The sequence below is a fragment of the Leptonychotes weddellii genome, chromosome 9, assembly GCF_054177405.1.
Source record: "Leptonychotes weddellii isolate Sample4059 chromosome 9, ASM5417740v2, whole genome shotgun sequence".
Classification (NCBI taxonomy): domain Eukaryota; kingdom Metazoa; phylum Chordata; class Mammalia; order Carnivora; family Phocidae; genus Leptonychotes; species Leptonychotes weddellii.
Window position 1 is genome coordinate 89,419,993 of NC_138377.1, and position 11,301 is coordinate 89,431,293.

At 34.7% G+C, this 11,301-nt stretch overlaps 1 protein-coding gene across 7 annotated transcripts in view; it reads right to left on the bottom strand.

The window, feature by feature from the left end:
- ICE2 (interactor of little elongation complex ELL subunit 2) overlaps positions 1-11,301 on the bottom strand; it is a 77,138-nt gene that overhangs the window by 35,801 nt on the left and 30,036 nt on the right. For all 7 annotated transcript variants that reach the window (XR_014148656.1, XR_014148657.1, XR_014148655.1 and 4 more), the window contains 3 exons: positions 6,629-7,622; positions 5,766-5,941; positions 1,216-1,345 (listed from right to left, as the gene is read on the bottom strand). Coding sequence is in view for 2 of the 7 variants with exons in the window: in XM_081831195.1 (XP_081687321.1) it covers positions 1,216-1,345; positions 5,766-5,941; positions 6,629-7,622 (1,300 nt within the window). In the remaining 5 variants the exon portion in view is untranslated. The remainder of the gene's footprint in view (positions 1-1,215; positions 1,346-5,765; positions 5,942-6,628; positions 7,623-11,301) is intronic.

The window sequence follows — 11,301 nt, forward strand, 5'->3', positions numbered from 1 at the left end:
TTCCAGCATTCAGTATGAAACAGGAGGAGGGGGCTAGTGCACAACCAAGTACAAAAACCACTTTCTTTTTGAGTTAAGCACAGAGAGCAAATCAATTATCTTATTAATACTCTTCTACAATAAAGACAAAATATTGGTGAACCAAAATATGGAAAAAAAATTTTCAAGTGAATAACCTCTTTTTGATTAAGAAAAACATACTCTTAACAGCTGCTTCACACCAGGAATTATGCTGACTGCTATAAAAATACAGTTTCATTGGACACTGACCTTAAACTACTTACTGTCTAATGGGAAGATCGGATAGGTATAAAAAAGAACATTACAGTAGAAAGTAACAAGTTATAAGAGTGGTAAAAAAAAAAACAAAACTGTGCAGGGGCACCTGGGTGGCTCAGTCGTTTGGGCATCTGACTCTTGGTTTCAGCTCAGATCACAACCTCAGGTTCCTGGGATTAAGCTTCGTGATGCTCCAGGCTCTGCACTCGGGGTAGTCGCTTTCTCTCCCTTTCTCCAACTGCCCCTCCCCCGCACATGCATGTGCTAGTGTGTGATCTCTCTAAAATAAATAAATCTTAAAAAAAAAAAAAAAAAGACCCTGTATTGAAAGACCAAAGGAAGAAAGTGACTTCATGGAAGGGCAACTTGAGATAGTGCAGATAGACTGAGACATATGGGATGAATTAAAAAGTATGGGATGAGGCATTCCATTGGGAGAGAGCAATATCATAACAACTGGCAAGTAATCCTTCATATGAAGTATTTAACTGTACATGAACCCAAGACAAATCAAATCCGTAACCCCCCCCCAAAAAAACAGAAAACTGAAACAAAGTAAGAAAAATTGAAAAATTTTAAATGTCACTAAAATTTTAAGAAAATTTCAGTATGTTCACACCAATAGTTTAAAAGAAGCTCCTTAGAAAACCCTTCTATAGTTTTAGCTTATTACACTGTAAAATAAAATAAGTATTTCAAAAATAAAACAATTATGTTGACATCAAGCACAACTAAACAATAAGAGGGAAATGAAAACATCTGATCTCACTAGTTTCACCCCACCATTTAACTCTGCAGTAGGAATGATGTTTTAATAGGAATGTTAACACAATAAGAGAACTGCAGAAAGTACAGAATGGAAGTATTTACAATTGATTAAAAGTATGTATTTACAATGGCATTAAAAAGGAGAGCAAATCCTCTTGTATAACTTACCAACATAAAATGAGCAGTTGGAATGCAATAAACTTTCAGTCCATAAGCGACAAAGTTCACTTTCAGTCAGAGCTTCAACTCCATAACAAGCTTGATATTCCACTTTTGGTAGTACATAAACTGGAAATTGCTGAAATGCACAGTTATACTTTTTCAAAGCTCCATTAATTTACTCTTAACAGAAAATACATTTGCCTATAGTTTTGCCACTTTGAAATACTATCAGGTAATCTTATTTTATCCTTTCAAATACAGCAGAATTCAGACAGAAAGATGGAAAGAACCCTTGTTAGATGTGGGCAAGAGGTAGACAGGTAAGAGATCCTGAACCAACAGCTCTCCCCCACCTCCACCCAAAATTCACATACCTCCCTACATATGCACACATTTTATCAGGGAATGTAACTGACAGTAGCATCCTTGGAACAGAGCCTATGATACATAATTGCCCAAAGGTTCAAAGGGGGATGCTAGAAAGCAAAGACTGTTATACTAGTAATTCGCAGAGGATAAAAAAAGGTAAGAATTTTTTGTACTTTTAAAGCATGAGACACATGGTATCAGGCTCAAATACTCTGAACAGCTTTTTTTCATTCTAAGAATGAAGGTATAAGCATTAATATCTACATTAACACCTGTGAGTGTCTTTATCTTGATTAATACAAAGGCTTTGCTCTAAACACTAGTCAAGTAGCCAATCAGAGTTTATTGGTCAGGACACTAAATAAAGTAAAGTAACTGTGGCCATTACTAGTGTAAAGGGGTATATGCAAGGAAATACATGCTTGTGAAATAATGTTAGTCATGTTCACTGTGCTCATGTTATCTCATTTCTGTCAAAGAATATTCTACTCTTAATAGTAGTCTCTTCATTTCCAGCTGCAGAAGGAGAAATACATGATTTAAGAAATTTATTCAAAGTGATATAGCTAGTTTGTACTTCTGAAATTATATGAAGTTGCCACTATTCATATACTTGAAAATATTTCATAAATGTTTCAGAATTCCTGATTTTCATCAAGTGGCAAATTTAGTGGGCTTGGAACAATGATGGTGGTAAGAACAATCCAAATCCAGTAAAATTTCTGTTAACCATAAACTTGGTTCATATGGTTACCTGTGAATGGTGTAAAACTCTTTTAAAGCAGTATTTCTTCAATTTCAATGTGCATATGAAAAACCTGGTGAATAACTTTGTTAAAATGCAGAATCTGAGGCGAAGAACAAGGTTTTGCTTTTTTTTTTTAAATTGAAGTATAATTAACCTACAGTTTTATATGGGTTTTTTCTGTTGTTTTTTTTTTTTTGTTTTAAGATTTTATTATTTATTTGACAGAGAGAGACACAGCGAGAGAGGGAACACAAGCAGGGGGAGTGGAAGAGGGAGAAGCAGGCTTCCTGCAGAGCAGGGAGCCCGATGTGGGGCCCGATTCCAGGACCCTGGGATCAGGACCTGAGCCGAAGGCAGATGCTTAACGACTGAGCCACCCAGATGCCCCTTTATATTAGTTTCAAGAGTACAATACAATAATTCAACAATTCTATACAGTAGGTTTTGCATATTTGAGAAGCTGTTGTTCCAGGGGCCAAACCTTGAGTACAAGGCCTCTAATGGTGTCTTCTCAATTAAAAAAAATTAAATTGTGATTAAGATAATTTTACTGGTAAAGGCATTTTATTATGTAATAATTCTTCAGCAATTGGTAATCTGCACTTAACAACTATAAGCTAGAGATAAAGAAATGGAGGTCAAGAGGGTTAAGAAATTTGCTCAGGGACAGAGCCAGTTTACAGCACAGTTGAATAACTGATAAACAAGATATCCTTTCTGGATCATAAGTAGATCTTCCTTGATAATACTGCCTTATATCTATGAAACTAAGTCCTGAATCTGGTTTTCATTTCTGTATGTATTCTACTGCCACCTCCAGGAAGCCAAGGGAAAGAAAAGTCTGAATATTTTATGGTAGTATTCTAAAATTAAAGTGAAATTTTAAATTCAATCACAGTTTCAAACTATAAAAATTAAGTTTACTATTCCTTTCTCCCTTGAATGGTAACTCCTATTCTCCCTAACTGAAAGCTCTTCTTGGTTCTGTCTTCCAATTTTTCACATAAACCTTTTAAACTTTTCCATACATCCCTAGATAGATATTTCATAGCTAGTATCATAGTATAGTGAAGAGACTTCTAAGTATTTTAAAGCTTTATCTAAACAAGTTGGTTTTTAAGTAGTAAATATTAAGAGAATGCTTTCTTACCCAGAGTTTAAATAGTGCTACTTTAAAATTTCTCAAACTAATACTTAAATTATCCTAAAGTTCCCTTCCTAATACCAGTTCCTCTCATTTACTTATTACCTGTTCATTTTGTTCCTAGAATATAAAACATTTGGGAGAAACAGATAAATAGGACATAATTCCAAAGGAAATGCATTCTACTAAAGGATTTAAACAAAGTGTACTAAACTATTACATGTAATAAAAGGTACAATATGATAACCATTCATTAAAAATTTTAAAATTTTACTCTGGGTTTGACATAATAAAAAACATAAGGCTCCTATTTAGATATTCTTTGGGGTTCAGCTATTTTGATATATTTTGATGAAGAGCGAATTCTCTCCTATAAGGTTTCATCTCAACATTTACAAATTGCACTTTAGTGAACTGAATGACAATGTCCTTAACAGGTTGTCTGTTTCAAGAATTAATTCAGTATCTGATTATTTCCCTAAGCTATTCTTTCTTAAGAGATACTGGCCATCAATAGTTTCTAACTGCTGTGAGCTGGCAGATCAATACAAAGTGGTATGGGTTCAAAGGGTAGAAAGTGAAAGAAATGAGGTTAGCCCCCAAATAAATCAGAGATATAGCAAGTAAAAGTTAAAGAAATAAAACACTGAATATACAATACATAGCACGGACACTACATATATTCAAGATGTTCATGCAATGGCCATTAAATTGATCATCATTAAATATAAATGAGATGGGAAAAATTAGCAAATAAAGTAAAATCTTTTAATTCAGACAATATTAGCATTTATTTAGGATAGGAGCAGACTAATACAAAATCTTTGGTATTTTATTATTCCTTGACTTTCTCTTATAAAAAACACTACCCCATACATTTAATTCAAAACCATTTGGTTTCTAAAATTTAAAGTTTGAATCACAGATAAAAACCAAATTATGAGAACTAAGAATTTAAAAATGTATTTACAATCTTCCTTCTATTTGACAAAGGATAACGACATCAAGCAAAAGATCCTCCAGGTCCACTGGATTCTGATGAACAAAGATCCTAGATCCTGATGGGTTAGCTTTAGTTTTTTTCATGATAGACCCTGCTACTAGCCACTGAGGAAGGTTGGACAGCCCGCCCTGCCTCCTTTCCTTCCCTCCTTCTTTTCTTTCTTTTCCAAGTTATTCCTTAACATGACAAAGCAGTGAACATACTAACATTCTAAAGTAGTCATTGAGGATTCTTACAGGTAGTAAGTTAGAGAGCAAGAGATAGAGACACCAAAATTTAAAAAATAATAATATAAAAATATAAATATAAACACACACACATACTGTGACAAATGTACACCACAGAAAAAATTCTCTTAAGTAAAAATGAAAAGAAAGACATCAGTATAATCAATTATAATATAGAGGCTCCTCTTTATTTACCAGAATTCAGTGGTCACACACAAAAATCAAACTAATCTGAATGAGAACTTCAAACATCAAATATGGAAAACTGTATAAAGAACCAATTACTCAAACTGTAGCAAGAACTTTTTAACTGAAAAATATTTTTTATATCAATCCCCCCAAAAAAAACAACAGGGGAAAAAGAAAACATTTGGTCTTCTAACAATTCTGGGAAGACTTCAAATGCATGTGAAAGCCCACCTTTGAAAACTTGGGACTTCTAAAATGAGTCAAGAAGATCCCCAAAGTAAGAGAAAAAGGGGCTAATATGTCACAGTGGAATTCCAAATTTACAGAAAGTAGGAATATATGTGCCAGTCCAGGTCAAATCTATGATGGTGCCATTTTTCATTAAGTTTATAAATTCCATGTAAGAATGTTACCGGCATTCAAGAATTTTATATATAACACTTTCCACTTCCCTTTATTAAAAGTGTTTTCAGTATTTTACTAAAAAAAAACACAAAAAACAAATAAAAAGCCCCAGCTCAACCTGGAAAAATTCCAATAGTGATCAACAATTTTATTTATTTATTTATTTATTTTTTTTTTTAAAGATTTTATTTATTTATTTGACAGAGACAGAGACAGCGAGAGCAGGAACACAAGCAGGGGGAGCGGGAGAGGGAGAAGCAGGCTTCCCGCTGAGCCGGGAGCCCGATGTGGGACTCGATCCCAGGACCCTGTGATCATGACCTGAGCCGAAGGCAGTAGCTTAACCAACTGAGCCACCCAGGCGCCCAGTGATCAACAATTTTAAATTAAACTTCATAACAATGGCATGTTAAATATCTGCTAATTATCTACTTATACTACCACATCCTAACTCCCCAAGTAACAACTTACTCTTCTGATTTTCTTCCGTTTTTTAGAACGTGGTCTGGTCTCTATCCTCTGGACACTGCATCGCACAAGTAACAATAGGTCTTGTAGGCTAAATAACTTGTAAACAAAATTTCCTTCCTGAGGAGCTACATATTCTGATGTATCTTCAACATAGTCCTGTAGTTCATACGGCAATCCTTTAAAAATAATTTTATTTCTCATTATTATTTAAAAATACATTAGCTCTTTATTGATCATAATTCAAGAAAACAATTCAATTATCTATTTTTACGTTTCTATCAACTTTTTCTATTTTCTCTGAGTTGAACATCTATTACCATTTCTGTTTACTTTTAACAGAACTGCAGCCAAGAGCTAAGGTTAAACCTTTAACTTCCACCTTCACTAACCCTAGACAAAGTTTAAATTTATGAGACAACATATGAAGAAGAAAAAAAGTTTTAAAAAAGTGATGTTTTTTCTAATCTAGGCAGAGCTGGGGTACAGCTTTATATCTATCTCAGAAAGTGAAAAAGTATAAAACTACAGTCCAACACCATGAATTAGTAAATTTTGGACTCATAAATGTTTATGATTATTTTTGATCACTTCCCCTTCATCAGTTCTGTGAGCCGTACTAGCCACTGTACATGCTAGATAAACATAGGTTACAAAGATCCATACAACTTTGTGTACATATTTAAAGAGAAGATTTTGGAAGCTGATATACTGATCAGTACATTGAAAAATGAAGTATCAATGACCATGTAAATATTGTAAGACAGGTCAGAACAAAGAAAAAGTGAGGGAATAAAGGAGAAAAACCTAAGGATAACGAAGAGGCAAAACAGTTAATATAAAGGTCCTTATAAATATTTACTTACGTCCTTTTGGCTTCTGAAACGCAGAAGGCCATACAGATTTTGGCCAACCAGAGGCATCTGAAGGAGCAGAGGATTGCTCAGAAGCAGGAGGTTGTTTAGAATTTTCCAAATTCATTAAGGGCAATTCAGGTATTTTTCTGGAAATTGGCTTTAGGAGTTCATCCTGCATTTTTAAAATTTCTCCAACTGGATCAAATTTTTTATATACTCGTTTGATAGGTTTTTTTAAAACACATGATTCTTCAGGACTACAGGTAGCATTAGTCTGGTTTCCTACAGAAGCCTGTGCTGAAGAAGAATTGGGGCTAGCTGGTTTAGAACTTAAATTAGAATTCATATCAGTTGTCTTTCCATTACTATTATTTTGACACTCTGTATCAATGATTAAACAGTCTTCATCTGTATCACTATTGCAAAGAATTACATCTTCACTTCTTACTGCTTCTGAGGTAACAGTCTTTTCCTTTGAATTGTCTGAGTTCTCCAGAACATTTAGTTTTTCAGGGGCATATACCGTATCAGTAGCCAAATCATTTTTATGAGAGGTTTCAATTTCTGTAGAACTTTCTAACTGTAAGGAATCAGATGTTTTCAAGTCATTATCCTGCATCAAAAACTTGTCAGAATTTGATGCCTTTTCATCACATGGTACAAATCCCTGATCATCTTTATTTTTGCACTCTTCAGGGCCACCATCCATACCAGTCACCAGTTGTTTCTCCTTCTGCAACTGTTCCATCAGAATCTGAGATAAACTTCTAGAATGAGCAGAAATGTCTGGTGCGGTTGGTACCACAGATGTGGCTGCTGTGCTGGGAGCTGTGGGAATATCTGTTGTGTTGGGTACTGTGGAAGTGCTTGCAGGACTCGGTGACTTCGATGGTTTGGTGGTGTTTACTCCAAAAGTTTCAAGTTCTGTGACGTCACCCTCAAAATCCAGGTCCAAATTTTCAAGGGTCTCAATTTTTCGGCACTCATTAACTTCATAAGACATCTTAAGAAAATATATTGGTAAACTATTAGCAGGTATTCCAGGACACCCGTCACCTATCTCTTAATGCCCCTACCCCTCACAATAAGATAGTTCATGCTCTTTAAGAGCAGAAAGAAATGTCTAATGGCTTTGGAAGGTTCTTCTTAAGATAATGATAAACTAGCAACTAATTTATTTGACCTTATCTTCCCATTGAAATGTGTTGTTGTTTTTTTTTTTTTTGCGTTCAAGAGTTTAATGGATCACTGATTTTTTTTGTTTTGTTTTCAAATTATTTTTTAAAATTTAAATTCAGTTAATTGACATATAGTATATTATTAGTTTCAAGGTAGAGTTCAGTGATTCATCAGTTGTATATAACACCTGGTGCTCATTACATCACATGCCCTCCTTAATGCCCGTCACCCAGTTACCCCATCTCCCTCCCCCCCTCCCCTCCAGCCTTCCCATTGAAATGTTGATGAAACACAAGACAAATCTGCCATGTTGTAACAGCACAGGAAATAGGGAATACTTGTGAACCCGCATATCCCAAAAGGAATTTCCACTAATCAAAAAAATAGAACCACAAAGAACAAATGTGGGGCCAAATAGGAAGGCAGTAGATTTTCACTGATACCCACTCTATTACACTCTTGCAAAGACACCTGTATTTAGCTGACCAGGAGGAAAGCCTCTTTGCCACTGTGAAGAAGCTGCTCTCTAATGCAGCTCGGGAAGGTCACCAGCCTCTGATGTATCCCTAACATCAACAGTGATTTTCTACACCTACTCAGAGAAAACAACTCTTAGTAATATGGACAGGAAATGATTTTATTGTATTCTGGGACACGAAGCCATTGAGGTTGTAGTTTTTCATGTACTGTTTTGGTAATGGAAGAACTATAGACAGAATAAACGGTCCTCTCGCCAAGCAGCAATAGATCTCTCCTCAATCCAGCAAAGGAATTTGGATAAATACTATAAATATCTGGTTACAAACTATACCCACCCACCAGCCGTACAGTTTAGGATCTGAGGGAGGAATATTCTAACAGCAATCACATAGTAAGAAAGAACAACCTATGTAAGTTATGCAACCTCTCCGAACCTCAATTTCTTTGTCTCTAAATAGTGGTAATAGGGTCATCGTCTTGGATTTGTTCTAAGGATTATAAATGTTTTTTTTTTTTATTTTTATTTTTTAAAGATTTTATTTATTTGAGAGAGAGAGAATGAGAGACAGAGAGCACGAGAGGGAGGAGGGTCAGAGGGAGAAGCAGACTCCCCGCCAAGCAGGGAGCCCGATGCGGGACTCGATCCCAGGACTCCAGGATCATGACCCGAGCCGAAGGCAGTCGCTCAACCAACTGAGCCACCCAGGCGCCCCTTGTTCTAAGGATTAAATGAGAACTTGTATATAGAAAGTTTCTTGGCATAGTCCTTGGCACATAGTAAAAAAACTTCTCAGTAAATGGTAACTCTTATAAAGTTGACCACCAGATTTAGTAAAAAAATAAATAAATAAAAGTTAACCATATGCTGTTTACATGAGGCATTCTCACACAGAAAGGTTAAAAACAAAACAATGGGACATAAAGTCAAGAAATGGAAATAAGAGAGAGCAATATTAAGTGTTAGACAAAACAGAATTCAATGCAAAAAGCATCAAAGGAATCCTATACTGAAAAAAGATGAAATCCATGAATAGATAATAAATTGTGACATGCCAAATAACTTTAAAACATGTAGTCAAAATTGAGAAATAAAAGGAAAATTTGACAGAAACACAATTGTACTTGGTCAACAGTACACTGTCTCTGAGTAAAATAGGGATATAGGAAGTACATATACTATTAAGTGAAACCAATATATATGAATGACTGAAAACATATATATAGACTGCAAAGATATACCTTTTCCCTCCCAAGAATCCAAGGGGTATTTCCAAAGATGGACTATAAATTAACATATAAAGAAAACATCAATATAGCACAAAGCAGAATCTGCTAAGATCTTACTCTCTGTTTAGAAGGAAATAAAATTAGTAATCTTAAGAAAAAATATAAACAACAACAATAAATCCAAGCACCTGAACCTTAAAAAACCCTCCAAATTGTTGGATAAAAGAAGAAATTAAAAATAATTGCAGAATAGTTAAAAAGCAACAGAAAATAGAACACTAGACATTAAAGATCAGAAATATCATTCACAGCCTTTTCAAGAAATAAGAAAATACTAATACAATTATAATAATAAAATGAACAAATTTAATAATTATAAAACTAAAAATTAATGAATTAAAAAACAATGGTCTCATATCGAACAAACAGATAAAATTTTAAATATCATTCATCTGTAAATACTTCAGTAAGCAGCTGTAAAAGGATTCTTCTCTAAAACATCTCAGTTATATCAATAAAAATTAATAATTCCTTAATGTCATAACATATCTAATCAGTGTTAAAATTTCCAAGTCTGATAAATGTCTTTTTACAATTGTTTATTGGAATCAGGATCTAATCAAGATCCCCACACTGTATTTGGTTGACATATCTCTCAATTTGCTTTAATTTGTCAAATGCCTCTCCCCCATATTCTGTCAACTCCCATATCACCAGATATTTGTAGGAAAAAACAAGTTAGTTATTCTGCATCTGTCTGATGTCATTTAACACATTCTTCTATTTCCTATTAAAACAATCTAGTAGCTTTATTAGATTCGGGTACAGTTTTTTTTTGTTTGTTTTTTAATCTGAATATGGTGGTACTGTGTACTTCCTACTTCAACCAGGAGGCTAATGATGTCTGGTTATCTTTCTTCTTGTGATATTACAATTGATCTGTTGGTTCATTAAGTGTCCTCAACTTAATCTATCCATTATGAAATTCCTCATTGATCTAATGATTTTAATAGCCACCACTGATGGTTACTGCTTAGAGTCACTATTTCATTAGGAGCTGCAAAATGGTGACAGTCATATTCTATCATTACCCTAAAATATAGTTTGTACTAGAAAGGCAAGACAAACATCTGGTATTTTTTCTTCTTATAAACAGTTTTTAGAATGACTTTATGTACTAGCACCCTCCAAAGGTGACTAGTACTTTTTTTTTAAGTATCATTATGAGTTCAGGGGTTTTAACATATTTCATATGTTTTAATCCATTGCAGTCATTCTTTGTCATGTCTAAATGACACATCTCTGGTTAATAGGAAACCCTCCAATTGGCTCTGGCATCTTTTTGATACTACTCCGTTATTATTATAGGGCTTTTATACTTCTTTCAAGATTTTATTTATCTGTCAGAGAGAGAGAGAGAGCACCCACAAGCAGGGGGGAGGGGCAGAAGAAGCAGGCTACCCTATTAGGGGACATGTGGTTTGTTTCTAGTCTTTGGCTACTACAAACAGTGATGCCATAAATACCTTGCACATGCATTTTGCTTTTTTCCTAGTGTACTTCTTTTTTTCTGTTTGTTTTTTTTTATTTTTTTATTTTATTATTTTTTTTAAAGATTTTATTTATTTATTTGAGAGAGAGAGAATGAGAAAGAGAGCACATGAGAGGGGGGAGGGTCCGAGGGAGAAGCAGACTCCCTGCCGAGCAGGGAGCCCGATGCGGGACTCGATCCCGGGACTCCAGGATCATGACCTGAGCCGAAGGCAGTCGCTTAACCAACTGAGCCACCCAGGCGC